The 22,918-nt window shown below is 31.2% G+C and overlaps 3 protein-coding genes across 4 annotated transcripts; all 3 read left to right on the top strand.

Annotated features, from left to right (window-relative positions):
• The first annotated feature begins 5,987 nt into the window (after window positions 1-5,987).
• LOC130979404 (uncharacterized) lies at window positions 5,988-11,472 on the top strand. 2 transcript variants are annotated; one of them, XM_057902843.1, is made up of 14 exons: window positions 5,988-6,194; window positions 6,317-6,407; window positions 6,618-6,728; window positions 7,036-7,133; window positions 7,229-7,321; window positions 7,460-7,602; window positions 7,827-7,899; window positions 7,998-8,043; window positions 8,148-8,257; window positions 8,619-8,726; window positions 8,805-8,864; window positions 9,186-9,247; window positions 9,717-10,029; window positions 10,351-11,471. In XM_057902843.1, the coding sequence occupies exons 1-14, from the start codon at window positions 6,114-6,116 to the stop codon at window positions 11,098-11,100; spliced, it is 2,139 nt and encodes a 712-aa protein (XP_057758826.1). In that variant the 5' UTR covers window positions 5,988-6,113; the 3' UTR covers window positions 11,101-11,471. The 2 variants fall into 2 exon arrangements, with proteins under 2 accessions (XP_057758826.1, XP_057758827.1); XM_057902844.1 differs by having other exon boundaries at window positions 6,031-6,194; window positions 6,323-6,407; window positions 10,351-11,472.
• A 2,012-nt stretch (window positions 11,473-13,484) lies between these two features.
• LOC130982247 (G2/mitotic-specific cyclin-1-like) lies at window positions 13,485-17,421 on the top strand. The gene is made up of 11 exons (XM_057906161.1): window positions 13,485-13,746; window positions 13,836-13,962; window positions 14,115-14,171; window positions 14,341-14,386; window positions 14,521-14,661; window positions 14,762-14,890; window positions 15,948-16,037; window positions 16,137-16,358; window positions 16,472-16,570; window positions 16,692-16,870; window positions 16,964-17,421. Exons 1-11 carry the CDS (start codon window positions 13,692-13,694, stop codon window positions 17,109-17,111), a joined length of 1,293 nt encoding a protein of 430 aa, XP_057762144.1. The 5' UTR covers window positions 13,485-13,691; the 3' UTR covers window positions 17,112-17,421.
• A 3,524-nt stretch (window positions 17,422-20,945) lies between these two features.
• LOC130980278 (phosphoserine aminotransferase 2, chloroplastic-like) lies at window positions 20,946-22,778 on the top strand. The gene has a single exon (XM_057903962.1). The coding sequence runs from the start codon at window positions 21,140-21,142 to the stop codon at window positions 22,409-22,411; it is 1,272 nt and encodes a 423-aa protein (XP_057759945.1). The 5' UTR covers window positions 20,946-21,139; the 3' UTR covers window positions 22,412-22,778.
• The last annotated feature ends 140 nt before the right edge of the window (window positions 22,779-22,918 follow it).

Raw genomic sequence — 22,918 nt, forward strand, 5'->3', positions numbered from 1 at the left:
GTCACTTCACATGTAAAAAAATTATTTATAATCAAAATAGTTCCTGAAAGTTTAAACGTAAGTCATTTTCATCTCTAAAATTTTAAAAATTAATCAAATTAGTCCTTATATAATTTTTTTTATTTTTTTCATAATATTAAATTTAAAATATTTTTTGATAGTACTAATTTTAATATTATTTTTAGATCTTAATAAACAAAATTCTCTTTATATAAAATAATAAAAATCATTAAATTATTATAAAATTATTTTGTTATTTGTATTTTAAAATTTTACATTTTCAAATTGTAAGTTTTTATTATAGTGAAATTTTTTTATTTAAATGAGTTTATCAAATTATTGTTGATTATATATTTAAAAAATTTAATATTTTAAATCTTACTAAATAATATACTAGTTATTTTAAAATTTAAATCTTTTAAATTTTTTAAAATTATCATTTATATTATTATTTAATTTATATGATAGAACTCAATAATTAAAAAACCGATTTATAAGATTACTTGTTGAATAAAAGATTAAAATATTTAAAATCACTACTATATATATTTAGTAAAATCCAAAACATTAAAAATTTTAGTATATACTAGTTATTAAGATTTAACAATAATTTGAGTTCTACCATATAAATATTTTATATTAAAATGTTAAGATTCAACAAGTAATCCAACAAATCGAATTTTTAATTATTGAGTTTTACCATATAAATTAAACAATAATAAAATTATAATTTAAAAACTTTAAAAGATTTAAATTTTAAAATAACTATTATATTATTTAGTGAGATTTAAATTATTAAATTTTTAAATATATAATCAACAATAATTTGATAAATTCGTTTAAATAAAAAAAATTTACTATACAAAATTTTTACTATAAAAAATTACAATTTGAAAAGATAAAATTTTAAAATACAAGTGACAAAATAACTTTATAATTATTAATTAGTACTATCAAAAAATATTTTAAATTTAATACTATGAAAAAAATTTAAAAATATATATAAGGACTAATTTGATTAATTTTTAAAATTTTAGGGATGAAAATGACTTATGTTTGGACTTTCAGGGACGATTTTTATTATAAATAACTTTTTTACATGTCAAGTGACACGTGGCGTGTTAGGTGTCACTGACCTAACACATCAACCAATCATCTGGTGACACGTGGCACTTAACATGACACATCATCATGTCACGTGACACTTAACGTGATATGTCATCGTCTAACTAATAGAAGGACCAAATTGACTTATGTTTTATCTTTCAAGGATTAATATGATTAAAAAAATCATTTGAAGAATGAGTGATCTTTCAGGGACGAATTCGACTATTAATCTATTAATACTACTACTTTTCATAAGTCAAAAATTCAAAAAAAATATTTTTAAAGCTTCTCAAATGGGCCCTAAGTGATTAACACCTAATTCGGTCAATTGCTAGCAGGATTTAGGATTTTTTTAACTAAATATTTTAAATATTTTATTTATTGATATAAATAATTTAGATATCATTTACGTTTTTATATCTTATTATTTATTTAGTTTATGGTGTAAACGAATTAATTAAAAATATATCTCGTTTACAAGCTACAAATTTTTAAACACGTATCCGTCTGATTGCTTCAACTTCGAAGGTTGGTCTCTAATTTTCTCCATCTCTCTTCGTCATCTTACTTCTTTTTGTAATTCTCTTTTTGCTTCTTGCTGTCGTTCAGCCTCCTGTTCGAATTGTTCCAATTGGCCGCCATGACTATGTACGAGTCCTAGTATTTCTGTGAGATGAGGATGTTCTTCGTCCTCAGGTGAATATACCTTTGATTGTAGTCATCAGGTGTGCGAATTTCGCGATGTTCCTTCCCTATTAGAGTTACTTGTTCCTTTTTGTCGCAAAGGTACAACAGGGCTCGTTCATCGTTTTGGGGCTCTGGCTCGGACTTGGACGCTGTGTATTCATTTTTAAATTGTTCGTCTGCCATGATAAAGTGTAGACTTCTAGGTCTCTAGTAACAGCGCCAATGTTTCGGGAGTTACCTAAAACGGTAATTTGGGTCTGAACCTAAGGTCCAGATTTTTCTTTGGTTGCGTCCGACTTGTACTGGTGCCGAAGTGCCGTCGTCCGGATTCTTCATCAGGAGGTGGGAGGTGGTTCCTGCTAGAGACTCCGATGCTTAAGTTAGCAAAGTTTTTAGGCAAATTTTTAGTAAGCTGGGGTTTGAATATACCTGAGGGTCTCAGTGTATTTATAATAAAAAGATAATCACCTTTTAGAGTAAATTCTCCTTAGATGGTTGATGGTCATTTTCTCTTTTCTAAAGAAGTTATTTAGATCTCTCTTCTAGATGGATAAGAGATATTTTAGGAGTTAATTACTTATTCAAATAAGTAAGGTTGAATTTTTATCATCGTGCCTAGGACTGTATATGGTTTGGTTAATCCAAAAACCAAACCTATTTTTTTGTTAACCAAAAATTTAATCTTGATTAATTAACCAAATTAATTTTATATGATAAAATTAATTATTAACCTGTTATAAAATTTAAAATTCAATTTTTAACTGGTTATAAAAATAAAAACTAATTTTTAAAAAAATAGCTGGTTCTTGAATAAAAGAATTGGCCATTGGAAAATTAAAACCGATTTTTGGAAGAAAAAAAAACCCAATTTTTAGACCAAAAACCTGTTATTTAAAAAAACAATTTTTTATTTTTTTTTATTTTGGTTTTCGTTAATTGATTTTTTAAATTTAGTTTTGGTTAACTAATATTAAAAAATATGAATATGTTAAATTAATTAACCAAAATGTGGTTATGATTTTTTAACCGATTAATCATATTTTGATTTTTTTAATGTACACCCTAATTGTGCCCAACTTCTATAAAGTAGGATAAGAGTAGAGAAATCCTCATTTATAAAGGTGGATTTTTATTCTTCTTGAACATAGTTTTATTTTAGATCAAAGTATGAACAATTATATCCATCTTTTGAAGAATAAGTTATTTTGATGCTACACATCTATGTAATCATGTAATCAAGTTGGCCCAACAAAAAAAAAGAATTAATACCATTAAATCAAACGTGAAATACACGTCCAATACACACGAAATCGCCCAACGCTTCTTCTTCTTCTTCTCATGCTCGTTTATGCACGGAGCGTCTTCTTCTTCTTCGCCTTCTTTTTTTTGCGTTCATCCTTCTCCTCCTTTTTCGCGTTCCTTCTTCTTCACGTGTTTTCTTCTTATCGTCATTCTTTTGTTGTTGTTGCTTCTGTATTTTTTTTTTTATCTTTTCCTCATTCTCTCTCTGGTGAAGAAGCACTAGAAGGCGAGGAAGAAAAGTTTTGAATAGTGCATGGTGAACAGAACACAGTACTTATGGTGAACCGAACATAGTACTCATGGTGAATCGAAAACAATACAATTGTATAGTATTGAGTAAATGAAATATAATTCATTATATAAAATCAAATTCAAATAACTCTGCCTACAATTTACATATTATCAATTCAATTCAATTCAATACACCTCCGTCCATTTAATTCGATTCAAAACTGAATAATCTGAACTTTGTCAGTTTAATTCGTTTCAGAAGAGTAATCCAAATCGCTCTCCTGTTTACCAAAAAATTATGGACCCCTAAACACTGAACTCTAAACCCTAAACCCTAAACACTAAAACCAGAACTTTGAACACTGAACCCTAAACCCATAAATCCTAAATCCCTAAAACATAAACCCTAAATCCTACACCCTAAAACCTAAACTCTAAACCCTAAACCCTGAACCCGAACCCTAAACACTGAACTCTGAACCCTAAATGCTAAACCCTGAACCCTAAATGTTAAACCCTAAACCCTAAACCCTACCGTAAACCTTAAACCCCTAAAATCCTGAACCCTGAACCCTAAACCCTAGACCCCTAAACCCTCAACCATGAACACAGTGAACAGAAATTAATACACGGGGCGAACCAAAAGTTTGAAACACACTGAATCCTGAACCCATAAACCCTAAACCCTAAAATCCTAAATCCCGAAACCCTATCGTTATTCTTTTGTTGTTGTTGCTGTTGTATTTTTTTGTCTTTTCCTCATTCTCTCTCTGGCGAAGAAGCAGTAGAAGTTGAGGAAGAAGAGTTTTGAATAATGCAGAATAAACCGAACATAGTACTCATGGTGAACCGAACACAGTACTCATGGTGAACCAAAATCTTTGTTACGGTGAACTGAAATCTTAATTACGGTGAAACAATTATATAGTGCTTAGAGAAGAAAACAGAACATATTGGTCTAATTTTTGTTAGACTCCTTTCTGCAGATCGAACCGAAAACATGAAAGTGATGAACCACCTCTTTAGTACTTACCGAATCGAAAAGTTACTCACATTTACTCATAGTTACTCACAATTACTCACAGTTACATATTATCAATTCAATTGAATTCAATTTAGATGTAGATTACCTCAATCCATTCAATTCACTTCAAATAAAATTAGAAATTTCATTCCATTAAATTCGATTCAGAATTCAATAATCTAAACCTCATCAAATTGATGCGTTTGAGAAGAATCATCAAAATCGCACTCATTCAACTTATTTGAAGTTGATTCATTCATTGTTTCAATTCAAAAGTGCAGATCGAAGAAGAAGATAAACAACGAAGATAATTGCGTTGAATCAATCCAGATCCATAATGCAGAGAAGAAAAACACAAAAGAGGAGAACAACGAATTTAATTAGGTTGAAGAAGAACGCGAAAGAGGTTTACGTTGTATGAAAAAAGTTTACGTTGAGAAACGTTGATAACACAAAATAAGGATTCGTTATATAGGTTATAAGAGACGCGCGTAAAACAAACAAGAGTGTAGGACGTGGAGTGAAAGTTACTTAGGTACCATCTATGTAATTTTTATATGGATGTAGAATTTTTCTCTAATTTAAAATAATTATTTTTTGAGTTCCTTAACTATCAAATTTATAAAACGATAGTTTAAGTTCTATCATTCAACCTTAATTAAAAGATATGCTAGAAGACAAAAAATTTAGTGAAAACATGAGAAGTCACTTAAATATAAGGCAAATATAAAACAATAAAATAAAATAAAATAAAAAGAAACAGTAGTGGCAACACATTTCTCATTAATATGTCGATGTATTAATTTGAATTTCTCTCTTAATTATCGAACAAATGACTCGTGAATTCTTATTTTAGTTTTTTTATGTCTCAATTCTTTTGCCTAAAAACATTTCTAATCTAAATTTTTGAAGACAAATTATATCAACACAATTGTAGAAACAACACTTGTGTTTTACATGGATCGATTTAACTTGAGTTGATTCTTCTATAGATTTTTTTAGAAAAACATGTTAGTGAACTTAAAATTAAAAAAATTATTTTTTAAGATAATTATTTTCAATTTATTCGTTAAAATGATCCTTGTTGTTTTTTTTTATTTTATTTTAGTTTAGAGAAACATGTGTTGTGATATTTATCACTCAAACTATAAATATAACTCTGCAAAAATCAAATACAATTTTTCTAAACCTACATTTCTGTAGAAGATAACATTTTATCATCAGTATTTTGTTAATAAATAACAGTCAACACATTTTTTATTTCGCTAACTAAAAACATATAAATACATAGTTAATTAATAATAATTATATTTTTTTAATAATATTTTTTTATCAACTCTGCTATATGCATTAAAATTAATTATTAAAATTAATTATCAATATAAAATACATACTAAAAATAAATTAAATTATATATATATATATATATATATATATATATATTATGATAACTGATTTTAATGTGTAAATAATATTTTTATTTTTTTATATTAAAATGTATTTTTACGAGAAACTCTTATTTTCAACTCACATAAAAAATATGAAAAATACATCCTTTTAAGGATAATACCCTAGTCCAGTAATTCTTGTATTTAAAGTTTAAATCCATCCAAATAAACAAAAATGGTTTTTTCCCCTTCAATTAAGAAAGTAATATTTCCATAAATAAGTTGAAATAAAGAAGGAGGAAGTAACTCCCACTACTGGCGCTCGAAATGAAAGGGACAACTTAGCTTTGTGCGGAAACGTTTTCGGAGCTCTAATGGCGGTTCCACTCAGAATGAGCAACAACAATAAGCGTGCTGTGCTTGCTCGTTTGAAATCCCTCATCAACACACAGCAGGTAACACTAAAACACTACCCTTCTTCTCTTGTCTCAGTTTGCTTTTTTCTTTTTGGTTCAGGCAATTTATCGAACACTTCGTGAGTGTTAACATCTCTTTTTCCTTTGGTTCAATTTCTTAGTTGCAGAGGTTCTGCACTTCTATGCATCCCAAAGGGAAACTGGATGATCGCTTGTCTCCAAAAGGGGACTTAGATTACTCGGCTCTGAAAGGTAGCTATGGTTATGCATTTTCTTTTGCTCATTATTGATGGGTTGTAGTTTCCATTTCTTATGTTAACATCATTGCAACTAATTTTAGGTAGAATTCTTGCAGAGACATATGTAAATTTCCATGTAATCATGTGTGTGTATTTCTTTTTAAACCATGTTAATGGGTTTGACTAAAGCCTGAGCTGGTTTTAATTGTGACCTATTGTTCAGAACGCAATGACTTCTTGAAATGGAAGACTCTGGACGCTAGTAAGCTTGGTATAACTACTTCTAAGCTTTCGCATCCATCTCAGATTGTCTTGAAGCATCTTTGCGGCAAAGGTTAGGATTTTCTTAAACCTCACTCTGCATTATTTAAGAGAGACCGTTGACAAGCTTGCAAAAAACATTGCAATGTTCCTCTTCCTATTGAAATGATAAAAGATGAGCATTGCCATCTTCGCTTGTTCTTCCCCACCCTTGAAAAGGGTTCTTGCTTGATTTTAGACAAACTAGGGCGTTTTATAAAACTGGATCTCTACACACACACATACACACAAGGATTTTGGTGCTAGATACATCTTACACTTTTTTCAATACCCATAGTTTGTTCTTCAATAATTATATTCTTTTTACCTTCAAATTACAGGATTTAAGTCCTATTTGGTAGGTGGGTGTGTGAGAGATCTACTATTGAATAGAACTCCAAAAGATTTTGATGTCATCACCACAGGGGAGCTTCATGAGGTTTTATGACAGTGATTCAATTTATTGACTAAATAAGCGCGGCATACCTTTTTGATGAGTTTTGACGAACATTTAGTGTCCTCAATATCTGACAGGTGAAAAAGCATTGTCGTAAAATAGGCCATGCTATAATTGTAGGGCGACGTTTTCCAGTATGCCTTGTTAATGTAAAAGGTTCTCAAATAGAGGTTTGTCCGTTGAGTAGTTATACTTGATTAGCTTTTCTCTTTCTTTAGTCTACTACTTACATGTAGGTTTTAGTGTGCTCTTCATTGGAGATTCTTCTTTGTAACGTATTTCAACAAAATTTACAAATACTGAATCAGGTAACCAGTTTTGCGACAGAGGCACGGACATTTGAAGGGAGTGACCAAGTTCGACGCACTCTATTGCCCAAATCCAAATGCAATAATGAAGACGACTTAATTCGCTGCAAAAACTCCTTGTACAGAGACTTCACAATTAATAGGTGTTAATGGATTTTTTGTTTCCAGTTTTCTTAAAAGAAGTTGGAGAGGGTCTATTGGTTTGTGTGTTTAATTTCAATTTTAAAAAAATTGTTTCTCTTTAAAAAGGAGTGCTGCTTTAGGTTACAAATAATGTAGGAAAGAGCAGTAACAGCTTGTTTTTATCTAAGATAGTTAACTTTATACATACACTTCCTTATTAATCCGTTTCTGGTTGTGGAAGCAGTTTATTTTATGACCCCTCTGCTAATAAGATATACGATTATGCCAATGGAATCGCTGATTTGAGGTCCTTGAAGGTAACTTTTTATTGAACTTGTTAATAAATGCTTACACCCAAGCATGACTAACTTGTGAGTATGTTGATATATATTTGTGCTTTGTAATGTGGATTCAGCTTGAAACTGTGATCCCTGCTCAACTGTCCTTCAAAGAGGACCCTGGTAGGTATTATCCTGCTCTCATTAGCATGTTAGATGAGATGCCTTTGACCATATTGATTATCATGCACAATGAAAATGAAGTTGCATCTGAAATTTCTTTGTAGGGAGAATTTTGCGTGGCTTCAGAATGGCAGCTCGACTAGGTTTATCATTATCAAGGGAGATTGAGGCTGCTATTTTGGCTTATTCTTCACAAGTTAAGAACATGAACAAGGTAAATCAATTGAAATTTTATGATGGTATGCTTCATGAATGGGTGACCACCAAGCGAGAATATACTTTGCTGTTGCATACTGCATGAATTTGTAATAAGAAGAATTATTTAATCTTTTTAATTTTACTAGTATGCTTCCACTTACATATGTTGTAACTATACATGGGCAAGTGTAAAAATGCTGTACTTTTTCTTTCTTTTCTCTCTCTTTTTTTATTTGATATAGCATTGTTATTGACACACCTGGCAAAGGTATACGTACCTATCATAAAAAGTGCTCAAGGTTTTCTTTTTTGGATGTGAAAGTAATTATGGTTTTTGTTTTGTCATTCCTCCTGCTTCTGGTCTTTATGTTTCTCAGACTAAATTACTGACTGAGGTGAACTATATGCTGTCTTATGGAGCTGCTGAACCATCTTTGCGCTTGCTCTGGAAATTCAAGTTGCTTGAGTTTTTATTTCCTGTGCATGTAAGTGGATTTGAGTTGCTGACTAATTGAACATTGTGCCTTATACAAAACAATTGTTAACTCATTAGCCGGTTATAGGCAGCATATCTTGATGAACAGGTGGATAAAGAAGGTGTTCTTGCTTCCAATATGTTGATGGTAAGTTACACTGGAAAAATAATTGTAGACTGAGCCTTTTAAGATATTTTTTTCTTCCGCGAATGCAACTGCTAAAATGAAAATTGTTTTTTTTTTCTCATGATAATTGGTGAAGATTCTGCTTTCTAAAAGTCAACTAAATTGGAGATATTGGATTTGTCATGTTGCTTACAGTACATCAATCTCTGATTAGTTTGTCTGAAGAAAGATTAGAAGACAAAAAATGGATGTATCAGAACTTTTTGTATCCCTATATCATGCATGCCTGTGCCTGGTACCACTTTTCTGCTTTCACCTCTTGCAGTTCTGTTACTTTTGCAGAAATTATTCCTCCATTTGGATAATTTGGTGGCATGTGATCGGCCTTCTGATTGCACTCTATGGTAAGTGGTTTATGGTAAGTGGTTGCTTGTTGCAAGAAACTGTTTTTCATAAAAAATAAATATTTGACCTTAAGTTTAGAACTAGTTTTTCTTCAACCAGGGTTAGATGGTATTAGGAACCTGATCATTTGAGAGATAGGAGAAGTAGAAACTGATATACTAGTAAAACTAGTTCAAGGCCTAATGAATCCCCAATTGAGATCAAACAATTCTGATGTGGGACTTAAGTCCTATACCTTGCAATTGGGTTCTAGCTTGCCACCATGCTCTGCAGTCCTTACTATGGTCAAAGAGCCCAAAACTCTAACCTCCATCAGAATTCCATATTTTTAATGTGGGACTCAAGTCCCATGCCTTCCGATTGGATCCTAACATATTGAAACTACAAATATGAAAGTAAAAGATATGCTAGGTATCCATCTATAGTGGTGCATGTCTGAGACATGATTGTATGTTTTGTGTGATACAGGATTGGGTTGCTAGCATTTCACCTGGCATTAGTAAATAACCCGCAAGAAGCCCTTGTGGTGTGGGCTCTTGCTTCTATTCTATATCATGGGAATTGGAAAGACGGTGTTAAATTTGCTAAAGAACATGCAGAAGTGGCTGTTAATTTTGCACCTGAAATAAGGATGTCCTGTTTGAACAAATCGGAAGAAGAAATTGCAAAAGCAGTCACTGAATTGGCATCTCATGTGATACACTCTGTATGTGTGCTGGTTAATAATGATAGTCTTCGTCAATCCATGGCTAGATATCCATCTTCTCCATGCTCTGGCACTGTAAGTAAATATTTCTTTTTATGTATATATTTTACTAGCATTTGACATTTTGCATGGTGGATACTGGATTGATTGCATAATAGTTGCTCAGGATCAAGTTCTGTTCTAATCAACTGCGCTATTTAAACATGCCATAGTTAGCCATTCTTTGTGATATACGTCACTGTTTCTGGTTGGACCTTGTTAACTTTTAGTAGTTTTTGGCTTGAAAATAAAATATCTATGTAGATCATTCATTTATGTCCATGTGAAAACATGTTACTTTGTGGTACTTCATATGGTCTCAGTCTAACTGAAAACACAAAATGGTGTGGCATTCAGGTATTTGTACCAGGGAAAAAAGGGCAGATTGTTGGTGATATTTTCAGAGTGCTAGTCAATGATGTCCAACTGTATAGGAGTGAAAGAAAAGGTTCAAAGATAAAATATGGCATGCTTAGCCGGGGTAGTATTGAAGAGACTAGATATGTTTTGGGCAAAATTGTTCTCAACACTATGATTAGTTGCATTGTTGAGAACAAGGATGATTTTGAGGCTGAAAAATGTCATCTTAAGACTGAGGACACTGAGGAAAGTGGCCAGTCACAAATTTCAAATTCAGTAATCCATAAATCGGTTGCAAGGAAACATGAAAGACAAGCTTTATCACCAAGTCCAGAAAGTAAGCAAGGAAAAATCAAGAAACAGAAACTGGTTGACAATGACCGTGTTCCAGAGCAGAAAGTGGACATGGCGAGCCATGAATTGGTTTTCAAGGAAACCAGTCAAGAGTGGCAGAAGCAAGCAAAATTAACTCAGAAGGTTGATCCATCTATGATGAAGGGCTTTGTGCCGAAAATGAAAAAACATCCAATAAAGCATCCAGCGAGGCCTATGAAGACAGTCAAACAGAACTCACACACACCATCACAATTTAAAGTGTCTAAGAATCATCATGAAGTAGCTGACAGCTGCAACATAAATGTGGATGCAAAAGCAACAAATAAGTCACACTTAAAGAAGAAAAGGTCCCAATCATCATCTGATGGAAAAGTTTTGAAGCATTCCCTCTCCAGTCTCTTCAGAAAATGAATACTGGTTGGAACTTGGAACCGGCATAGTTTAGAAACTAAACATATAGAGGAGTTGTATTAGATCTCTTTCCTCTTTTTTAGTCCCAAAATTTTTTACTGATTTAAAAGTAGGCTTTCAGTTCTTTAGAGTTTACTTGCCATCATTAGGGGATACCCCCTCCCTTGTTTGATTGTGATGGGAGAAAAAAAAAAGGAAGGGAAAGAACATATATATACTTTTCAATATGAACAAGATTCATAGGAATTAGTCTCAAGCTGGATGAAAATCACATATTGTGTGTGGAATGGATTTCATTGATGGCTTTTCAATTCAAATGTGAGACCAAATTCTTGAAGAGCTTTAAGAATTTTTTTTTTTATTTCTTTAATCTTTGAGCTTGGGTCGCTATTAGTAACCCTGATTGTTTATTTGGAAGTAAATACGTACGTAATCGTATGATGGATGAATCAGATATGTGAGCACGTGTATCACACTCACAATTTGAAATATGACAACTCAAATGAGTTTGTTGCATAGCATTTATTTTATATTTTATATATATAGCTAGACATGTCAACGAAGTGGGGTAGATTTGCCAAATTCAATTTTCTTTATTTTTGTTTAATAAAAATTTAAAACGTAATCTAGTAATCATAAGGGGAAAAAAAATTCTCTAGTTTCATCTTTGCGTCATGAGCAATTGATAGATAATCATAATAAAAGGGATTTTGTGAGGAGACAAAAATGTCCTTTTGCTTTTTTTGATGTGATACAATGTCTAAGTTTAAGAGTTTTTTTTTTAAATAAATAAAATAAATATCAGGATTAAATACAAATACGCGTTAAAAAATTTAGATTTTTATATTTTATTATTTAAATTGGACGATTTTTTTATAAATAATTTTTAACATTTAGGTCATAACTTGCCGGATGAAATGAATTTTAAGAAATTTTCAATAAAAATGTTAAAATTGGATATTTTATTATATATCTCGTTTTTATATAAAAACGAGATAATTTTATATATATATCTCTCCTTCTCATAGATGAGATATGTTTAAAAATATTATCTATATCTATTATTTTTATATTTATTTTTAGAAAAAAAAAACACCTTAAGTTTAAGTGCCGTTGATATTAGATTTTTCTCTGATAAGAAAGAAGCCAGGGAGATAAGGAAATTGCCATCAATGTGGATACAATATTGTTGAAGGTACAAAGTTTTTTCTTTTTCCGAATATGAAACATTACATGCAATTTTTTTTTTTTTTTTTATTTATTGATGGAAGATTCAAGATAAACTCACTAAGTGAATCTAATTTGTTTTTCATAGATTTGGCTCGGTGCTCTTAAATCGGCATTCATCATGATGAGTTGATGACTCAACAAACCCACTCCAAATATTTGATGATTGTCATTTCCTTATCTATTCTATTACTCTTATTGGATTTCCCCCCTAATTAATGCATGAATGTTAATAAAGATTATATTATGTTTTAAAAGAAATTAGAAACAAAATAAGATGAGAGAAGCTATAAGCAAATCAAGGAGAAAAAAATGGGGTCAAATGGGAAAGTGCGGTAGAGCGGCATATAGGAGCGTCCTTAATAATAGAAGGAAGAAGGGATCAAAGCAAAGATTAACAATTCCATCCCAATGATTTAGTTTAGTTCATACATTAGAGATTTCACATTTCTTTTGCCATGATTCTATATGATTCACATAATTACTTTAACTTGATGTTTTTTTTTTAATTTTTCTTTACCAAAATCCTATCCAGCTAAAAAGTTTTAAGCTGATTCTTTTTTTGAGCAAATTAATCTAATTATGCAATAGAATTACATTACATTATAATATATTCGAATATTTTCATCTTGAATTGCTATTATCTCACTAATGAGTTATTATAACTTAAACGGTATAATCTCCCCCAAAATAATTTTTACAAATAACAAATAGAGTTAGTGTTTTAACATATTTTAAATTCTTAGTTTTGGCATGTGTTTATTAATTATAAAAATTATTTTGACTCATCAAAACCTATGAATGAGCAGGTATTATTAAAAGATATTATACTATTAATATTATCAAATCATATAATTTTATTCATAAAACTTACAAAATAGTGAAGAAGGTAAATGTGATTTTGAAAAACAAGGCATCTTTGCTGCAACAACACGCCTCTTCCCACATGCCAACCATATTATTACCGTTGCTAGAGACATATTTAGACATAAAAATAGAAAAAAAGTAATGAATTAATAAATAAATAAACAAATAAATAATATTAACATAATAAATAAATAACACAAAGTTTGTTATCATGTTATGCCAGCCTTAGCCTAATCCAACGGTCACAAGTGACTAGCCGTTGAGTTTTGAACACACACAATCACAATTCACAAATACCCCCAACAATGGTTTCACTCTCCTCAGTGTGCCATTGGTAAGTGAGTGTACCCACTCTCTCTTCTCTCTCTTCTTCAACTTTCTGGATCCACCGAATTTGAATTATTGATGCACATCTTCTGAAGATTGGGATTTTGGGGGTGTGATTGATTGTTCATTAACTGAGAGAAAGAAAGAAAGAAAGGAAGGAAAAATTAAAAATGGTGATTTCTGATGAGAACATCTCTAACTCAATCAACCCCACAAATCTCCAAGGTATAAACTTTATGGGTGTAGTGAAAATTTTCAACCTTGAATTTTTATGCAAAGGTTGTAATATTTGGGTTTTTTCTTTTTTTCAATAGGAGGTTTAGATTATATGGATACAAAAAAAGCTGGGCAGAAGAATAGAAGAGCTTTAAGTGTTATCAATCAGACTGTGGTGGAAAGTAGACATTACCCTTGCATTTTGAACAAAAGGGCATTTGCAGAGTAATTTTCTCTAGCCATTCTCTTTGCCATTCTACATCTATTGTCCTCTTCTGTTTTTCTGTTGTTTTTAAATTTTAATACTTTGGTTCTATTTTTTTTTTGGGGTGTTTTTAAATTTTAATACTTTGGTTCTATTTTTTTGGGGTGCCCAGAAAACATGAAGTTTGTGAGAAAAAGCAGGTGGATCCAGTGCACCGACCCATCACAAGGTTAGGAATTAGAATAATGATGACCTGGTGGCTGGCAGTGTATTAAAAAGTTTTGAAAATTGAAATTTTAAAAATTTAAAATCTACTTCAAGATTCAACTTTAGTTTGCTTTCATACAAGATTCAATTTGATGTGTATTCTTTTTTGGTTTGCTTTTATATTATGTTAGGAGGTTTGCTGCAAAAATTGCTACCACACAACAGTCTCGGAATGAGGTAGTCTTTTTATTTTTTTTTTGTTATTTTGGGTCCTCTCTATGTTCTTTGGTGAAATTATTGCACTACAAGCAGATCTTGACTTTTTGAAGCATTGAAAACTGTGGTAATGGTGAGGTCAATTTTGATTATAGGAAAACAAAAGGAATACAAACAAATCCAATCAGTTTGGAGAGTATATACTCATTGACGATGAACATAAGTCAGGGGAAGATCAGCCGGTGCCAATGTCTCTGGAACAAACAGGGCAATTGGACAATGATTCAGATCAGATGGTATGTTTTTACCTGTTCAAGATTTTCTTTTTGTTCCTCGGATCCATGTCAAAGCTCAATTAGTGACTAAAATGTATTAAATATAAACTGGCTCTGTTAGGAGGAAGTTGAGATGGAGGATATAGACGTTGAAGAGCCCCTTGTGGACATTGATAGTGGTGATGCAAATAATACTCTTGCAGTTGTGGACTATATTGAAGAACTTTATATCCATTACAGAAAAATGGAGGTACATCTGGAAACTGAAAATGAATAATAGCTTGCATTTCCTCATAGGCATGTAAATTATTCGTTAAGGCTAAGTTTGGTAAAACTTTTTCAAGAGGAGTTTGTGGTTTTAAAAAGTACAAGCACCTCATTTTACATTTGGTAAATTAAAAATGTCCAAATGCTTGTACTAACCTTCACAAACTTTAACACAATCTTCATATATTTTTTATTTTTTAACCTAATCTTTACAAATTTCAACACAAATAAATCTCTATCACATATTAGGTATGAACTTCTATCTATTTATATTATTTTTTTGTGCGTTGTTTTTGTATTTTTTCAGTAGATCTATTATGTTTGTTTGTTTTTTTGTATTTTTTCAATCATAAAATTTTTCTTGCATGAACATTAATTATAATAACAACATGTATATACATATCTAAATATAGATGTAAATATAGATATATAATCATAAGAGTAGTTTATTTGAGATATGTGTCCTATTTTTTGTGATCCGTAAAGATGAGCCAATATATATAGGTGGATAATAGAAGTAAATATTTAAACTCTAAAATTTGAGTTAGGTAATTTAGTATTATTAATGACGATGTTTAGAGTAAAATAAATTTTTATGATACTTATATAAAATTTTAAAGTTAAAAAAATAAAAGAGTTTATTTATTATATTTATGTTTATTATGAATTTTTTATTTTAAAATATTATATAAAATTTTAAAGAATTTGAAAAAATAAATTATTTTTTGTTATAAACATGTTTATTATAATTTTTTTTACCAAACACAATTGTGGTGATTGTGCTTGTTAAAAGTCATTTTTAATTTGATTTTAAGAAACCCAAGTGCTGCCAACTTTCATAAGCTATTTTCAAAAAATAAAAGCTTTACCAAACCAAGTCTAAGTAAGCCCAAATGGTATGAATATGAAGATCTAACATTTTTTTAGTCTAAATAGTTGGATAATCAGCATAGTCTTTTTTTTTTTTTTTCCATTGGAGCAGATTTCAGTTTTAAATTTTGGAATTCAAAGCTAATTTCAGAGTTGTTCTATATATGCAGAGGACTAGTTGTGCCTCGCCAAATTATATGGCGCAACAATTTGACATTAACGAAAGGATGAGGGCTATACTGATTGACTGGCTAATTGAGGTAAATTGAATGTTAACCCTCTAAACAATCACTAATAGTCGGCATCCTCGCTCGATATTGTTGAGTACTGATAGATGCTTGTGTTTATGGACCTTGCAGGTGCATGATAAGTTTGAGCTCATGCATGAAACATTGTTCCTTACAGTTAACCTCATAGATAGATTCTTGGAAAAGCAGACAGTGGTAAGAAAGAAGCTTCAGTTGGTTGGTCTGGTTGCAATGCTTTTGGCATGCAAGTATGAGGAAGTTTCTGTGCCTGTTGTTAGTGATTTGATCCTTATATCAGACAAGGCATATACAAGGAATGAAGTTCTGGATATGGTAATATATATGTTTTCCTTGTTTAGTACTACCATCTTAACATATATGCATGCATTCGTAGAGAAAATAAACTGATATTTATTTGTTTATTTTTGTCTGATAAACCCTTTCAGGAAAAGTTGATGCTGAACACATTGCACTTTAACATGTCTGTTCCAACAGCATATGTTTTCATTAGAAGGTTCCTAAAGGCAGCACAAGCAGACAGAAAGGTAGCAACATGCTTGATAAAATTCATAGTTAAAAACTCTCATATTTCTTATTATGATGATGATCATTGATATGGTTAAAATTACTAACTTCTTAATTGATACTTACTCTCACCATGGACAGCTTGAGCTACTAGCTTTCTTCTTGGTAGAGCTATCTCTAGTGGAGTATGAGATGCTTAAGTTCTCGCCATCTTTGCTAGCTGCAGCTGCAGTTTATACAGCTCAATGCACAGTTTTCGGCTTCAGACAGTGGAGCAAGACATGTGAATGGCATACCAATTACACAGAAGAGCAACTATTGTAAGCACATATTCATTCATTCATTCATTCAATTCAAGTACTGAATTGAACTTAGTGCATCATGTACTAATGTAATTTCCTTGTGACGTGCAGAGAGTGCTCGAGTTTAATGGTTGGTTTCCACCAGAAGGCAGGGTCAGGGAAACTTACAGGGGTGCATAGGAAGTACTGTTCTTCAAAACACAACTACACTGCAAAATGTGAAGCAGCAAGTTTTCTTCTTGATAACTCATTGTTGTAGCAGCCACATGTATAGCTAGCTATTAACAAAACAGCCACAACTACAAACTTGACTTTTACTTGGGTTGCAGCATATTTGGGGAATCATAGATTTCATTTCTAGGATCATCCCCCTCTGATGATGCTTTTTCTTACTTCTAAATTTACTTTCATTTAGTCTCTTTACTTTTACATTATGTTCCTATGGTGGGAACATAACTTTGTCCAAATCTGTATTTCTTCTTGTTCCATTCAACGAAATAATGGAAATGATTGGTATAGAAACAATTTCATTCATTATGAGAAGTATTTGATTATTGTTCTTTGCCCAACATGTATAATGTAGTGTTTTTTTTTTAATAAAATGTGTGGATGGTTTAATCCATGATTACTCTTTAGTTGACAATTCAAACAATCATCTTGAAGATAATCCATGAGCATTGATCCGAAACTTCTGTCGAATTCAAGATGCAGCCAATTGAACCATAAGAATTTGGGCCAATTGTTTTAAGAATACTCATCAACTCATATATCATTTGAACCATAATATATTACTAGAGAAACAAGTTTTAAGAAACTCATATTTGTACCTAGATTGATTAAGGTTACACAAGATTAATATTTGAACCTTTTATAATAAATTGAAATTTTAAATTTTATATATTTTTTATAAAAAAGTTTTATTAATAAATTTAGCAGGTCCTGTCATCTAAATCTTAAAAAATAAGGGTAAAATATTACACTAAAATAAATGTACTTAAATAAATGTCTGAGTTTTAAATTTTATTTTATGTATATAACAATTTATTGATTAACAATAAAAAAATAGAATTCAACGCTCACAAAATTGTTAAACAAAATTTAGATTTGCACTAAATTAGTTGTTAATTTATTGAATTGATAAATTTCGTAAATAATAAAAAAAATTAAAATTTAACTAACATGTGTTCTAAAAATATATAATAAATTTATTATTAATAAAAATTTTAAATATTTTTATTTAATAAATATATTAAAAATTTAAATTTTTATATTTTTAATAATTTTTTTAATTTATAAACTTAACATATAATTTTCGGACACAAGAAATACAAAAAATTAATATCTTTAGTGCAACGGTCACGAAGTAATGCAATGCTGAATGTGTAGCAGTGTGGGTTACAGGGTCAGCCATACAGAATCCGTTGACCCTTGTGCTCCAAGTGTTCATGTGTTCCACCACCAACTATTTCTGTTCTGTAATCAATTTTTTTAAATAAGGCCGAATGAATTACGTAATTATTATATAAATATGGTAATTATGCCCGCTTATAAGATGGAAGCGTGAAGTTGATGGACGATAAATAAAACATAAAAAATGAGATAATTGTTTACCAATTTTTAAGAGAAATTGATGGAAATAGTGGGAAGAGAATTGAAATTGGTTATTTTTTACGTAAATAGTGAAAAATAACATAAGAGATATTCTCTTTCCGTCAACTTCTCTTACAAACAGTTATCTCATTTTTTTGTATTTTATTTATCGTGTATCAATTTCACGCTTTCATCTTTTCATTTTAATTTCTTTAACCAATCTTTTTATGTACTAATTGAATGCTAAAAGTTAAAATTATTGATATTAATAATATTTTTTATTATTTTTAATTTTTTTAAAAAATATATGTATACACTATAAACGAAATACACAGTGTAAACGAGATATATGTGTCGCGTGCATCTGTCTTATCTTGTTTACCCTGATATTGTGTAAACGAGATAAGGGAAGGATATTTATTTAGGTAAATATTTTTAAAATTATTTATTTCGATAATTATTATAATTATTTAATTTATAAAAATAAAAAATTCTTGTAATACCTATATTTATATTTTTTAATTATTTTAAGAAAATAAATTGTCTATGAAGTATCTTTTAACTCGAATGAGGTGCACTCTTTAAACTTGCGAGCGCCGCCAACTTTTGAAAACTGGAGACTTGAACTCACCAAACACATTAACAAAAGAGTCGCACTCACCCTCTCATCTTCTAAAAAATTATAAAAGGAGAAAAATCATATAAAATTTTATTGTCTTAAAAAAATGAGAGAGAATAACATAATCAAACACTATAATTCAACAAATATTTCATGCTAACATTTTAAATTGAAAAATGATATGTTGTGAGCTCTGTTTTTGTATAAAAAAATAAAAAATTTCCAGTTGTTGAGTTCATTTTCTCTTGTACTCTTGACTCCATGAGGCTAAATGGAAAGTGTACCATTTTCCTTTTGAGACTTGCGATATCAACATGCACCTACCCCTATCCCCATGTTTAGCAATTTGCTGTGTTCGATTTGATTGTGACTCTTTTTTTAGCCCAACAAATTTCTTAAAAAAAAAACATCATTTTTATCTAATAATAATAATGTGAGATTCTATATTTTCATGGGTGTAAGTTTGTACGACTTTACTTGGAAGCAGTGGCGGAGTTTGAAACAAAATTTTGGAGGGGGCAAATAGAAGATAATTGGCAAGATATTTTTGATATGGATCCCATTTAAGATAAGCTCGTCTAACCTCATCTCTCTGATTTGGGTAATATTGACAAATTTGAAGCCATTTTTCAGGGTATTGTTCTAAAGAATTAAGGTCGAACTCATCAGATGTAACTCTTTAAACTTTTGAAGGTTGTATCTTACTTTTTTCGTAATTCATTAAAGTAGAAGAACTATCTACAGGTGTTGATATTGTAAAAGTTATATGTTTTCCTTCTTGAATATTAGCATTCTTAAAAAATGCATCATCAACTCTCTGATTTTTTATGACTATTTTATATAAAAATTTGAATATATATCCGGTAAAATATGTAAAAAAGAAATTAGAAGGACAAATATTAAAATTTATAATATTTATTGAATTTTTTTATCAATTTATACAAATACAATAATATCAATACTTATTAAATATTCTAATATTTTTTATCATATAAAAAATTAAATTAAATAAACAATAAAATATAAAATAATATTAAATTACATAAATAAAAAATACCTAATTTTTTATATTTAAACTCAAAGGTAGAGGGAGTGTTGCTTATTGAATAGAGAGCTGCGAAATGCGAATATAATCAATTCAGTCCAAATCCAATATGTTTTGAATGTTTAAAATTAAAAATTATTGTGCAATAAAAGCAAGAGATGAAGATTAAATTTTGATATTTTAAGTCATAATAAAATATTTGAACAAACTGAACTATTTTTTATTTGAGGAGTGTTAGGAGCTAGCAGAATTTGTAATGTTTAACCATTACTTAGCCATCATCAATATTTTCAATAGTATGAGATGGCTTTTAAAAGTGTAGTATTAATTATTTTTCTTTTTATGATTAAGTGCTGGCTAAATTTTAACAAAAATGCTGGTTTCCTAGACTTTTTCTTTTTATTTTTTAAAAAAGTATTACTAATTTTTTTAATAAAAATTTGGGGAACCATGGCCACTTTTTATCTGAACTAAACTCTGCCACTGATTGAAAGCCAACGGAATCATACATATATTTCCCAACATAATTTGGAAAAACATTTTTTTATATTAATTCACCAAAAGTATTCAACAACAATATTGTAATTGTACTGTATCCTTTTAGGAAATAAATATCTGTATAACTTATTTCATTACTATTTCTTTATAAAATATAATTTAAAATACCAAACCTTTTTGTGAGAAAGGAAAAAATAAAATAAAAATAACAAAACCAAATATCTCTATGATTTTTTTTTTTAATTTAAAAAAGAGTCTAACCAATGAAATGCAAACTTGACATTAATGCTGTATGTAATTAATTAACAATAATAATAATGTATGCATGACTGAGTATAAATCATCCCTACTTCAGATTCAGATCTTTGCCCTGACACCAAAACCAGTCACCAAACACTCCATAATAAGCCATTGATTAAAAAAAAAGCACCAAACTCTGCAAAAAGTTCTCTCTCTTCTTTTTCTTTTGTCTCTGTTTCTGTCTCTGTTTCTCTGCTTTTCTCTGCCTTCTGGTTTTTTCACAATAACCGTAACCATGTCGATGTCAATGGCAACTTCAAACCACACTCTCTTCCTCCACAACCCCACCAACCTCACCAACACCACCAACCATTTCCCAATAACCACCACACGCACCGCCACCACCACCTTCAAACCCATCTCCATCAAATGCACCACCACCACCCGAACCCAAGCGCCACCACAAGCCTCCACCCAGTCCCAAGATCGGGTCTTCAACTTCGCCGCCGGCCCCGCCACCCTCCCCGAGAATGTCCTCCTGAAGGCTCAATCGGAGCTCTACAACTGGCGCGGCTCAGGAATGAGCGTCATGGAGATGAGCCACAGAGGAAAAGAATTCCTCTCAATAATCCAAAAAGCAGAGTCAGATCTGCGAACCCTCCTCAATATTCCGTCGGAATATTCCGTCCTCTTCCTCCAAGGGGGCGCCACCACCCAATTCGCCGCCATCCCCTTAAACCTCTGCACCCCAGAAGACACCGTTGATTACGTCGTCACCGGTTCTTGGTCTGACAAAGCCTTCAAGGAGGCACAGAAATACTGCAAACCGAAGGTGATCTGGTCTGGGAAATCCGAAAAATACACAAAGATTCCATCTTTTTCTGGTTTGAATCAATCCACGGACGCCAGGTATTTGCATATTTGCGCCAATGAAACAATTCATGGTGTGGAGTTCAAGGATTACCCTACACCCAAAAACGGTGTTCTTGTTGCTGATATGTCCTCAAATTTTTGCTCCAAGCCTGTGGATGTGTCTAGGTTTGGTTTGATCTATGCTGGTGCACAGAAGAATGTGGGTCCCTCCGGGGTCACCATTGTGATTATAAGGAAAGATCTGATTGGAAATGCTCAGGGTTTGACACCTGTGATGCTGGATTACAAGATCCATGATGAGAACAATTCACTGTATAACACGCCTCCATGCTATGGAATCTACATGTGTGGTTTGGTGTTTGAGGATCTTGTGGAGCAAGGTGGGTTGAAGGAGGTTGAGAAGAAGAACAAGAAGAAGGCTGAGATTTTGTACAATGCAATTGATGACAGCAAAGGGTTCTTTAGGTGCCCTGTTGACAAGTCTGTAAGGTCATTGATGAATGTGCCTTTCACTTTGGAGAAGGCTGAGTTGGAGGTTGAGTTCATTAAGGAAGCTGCTAAGGAGAAGATGGTGCAGCTCAAAGGCCATAGGTCAGTTGGAGGAATGAGGGCTTCGATTTACAATGCTATGCCTTTGGCTGGTGTTGAGAAGTTGGTGGCTTTCATGAAGGATTTCCAAGCAAGGCATGCTTAGAAGCTTCAAAAGGAAGAAGGAAAGGAATACACTTTTATTCCCCATGCTTTTGTCTTTTTTGCTACTACACTCCATAAAGTATCACCTATGGTTCAAGGTTTTTGGCTGATTTTGATTTGGCTATTAGTTAGATATGTCTACTTTTTATGTTTTTTAGTGGTATGTTTGATTTTGAAATTTGGGTCGGCAGGGAAGTGCTTTCATTGCACTTTGCTATTAATTGTCGGCTACAAAGTTAAGTATAGCTTAGGTTCCAACTTATGCTTGTTTGGGGTTGAGTCCCATGTGATATTTTATTGGATGTTAGATGAAATATATTCTCAATAAATTGAATGAGGATGATAAAACATGTTGAATTACTGTGCTATATTGATTTCCATTAGGTATGTCTTATCTATTATTTGTCTTCGTATTTTTGCATCCAAACTCAACGAAACCTGGCATTGCTACGTTAGAATAATGAGTAGACACAAGACAATTCTGAATTTGTGCATCGAATCTATCAGA

The sequence above is a fragment of the Arachis stenosperma genome, chromosome 5 (genome assembly GCF_014773155.1).
Source record: "Arachis stenosperma cultivar V10309 chromosome 5, arast.V10309.gnm1.PFL2, whole genome shotgun sequence".
Taxonomy (NCBI): domain Eukaryota; kingdom Viridiplantae; phylum Streptophyta; class Magnoliopsida; order Fabales; family Fabaceae; genus Arachis; species Arachis stenosperma.

Bases quoted from the DNA above. Each gene is read 5' to 3' on its own strand.
- LOC130979404 (XM_057902843.1), top strand. From the start codon at position 6,114: ATGGCGGTTCCACTCAGAATGAGCAACAACAATAAGCGTGCTGTGCTT. The intron at 6,408-6,617 runs GTAGCTATGGTT...CCTATTGTTCAG, and splicing joins AGATTACTCGGCTCTGAAAG to AACGCAATGACTTCTTGAAA. The intron at 9,248-9,716 runs GTAAGTGGTTTA...TGTGTGATACAG, and splicing joins CCTTCTGATTGCACTCTATG to GATTGGGTTGCTAGCATTTC.
- LOC130982247 (XM_057906161.1), top strand. From the start codon at position 13,692: ATGGTGATTTCTGATGAGAACATCTCTAACTCAATCAACCCCACAAAT. The intron at 14,662-14,761 runs GTATGTTTTTAC...TGGCTCTGTTAG, and splicing joins ACAATGATTCAGATCAGATG to GAGGAAGTTGAGATGGAGGA. The intron at 16,571-16,691 runs GTAGCAACATGC...CACCATGGACAG, and splicing joins CAGCACAAGCAGACAGAAAG to CTTGAGCTACTAGCTTTCTT.
- LOC130980278 (XM_057903962.1), top strand. From the start codon at position 21,140: ATGTCGATGTCAATGGCAACTTCAAACCACACTCTCTTCCTCCACAAC.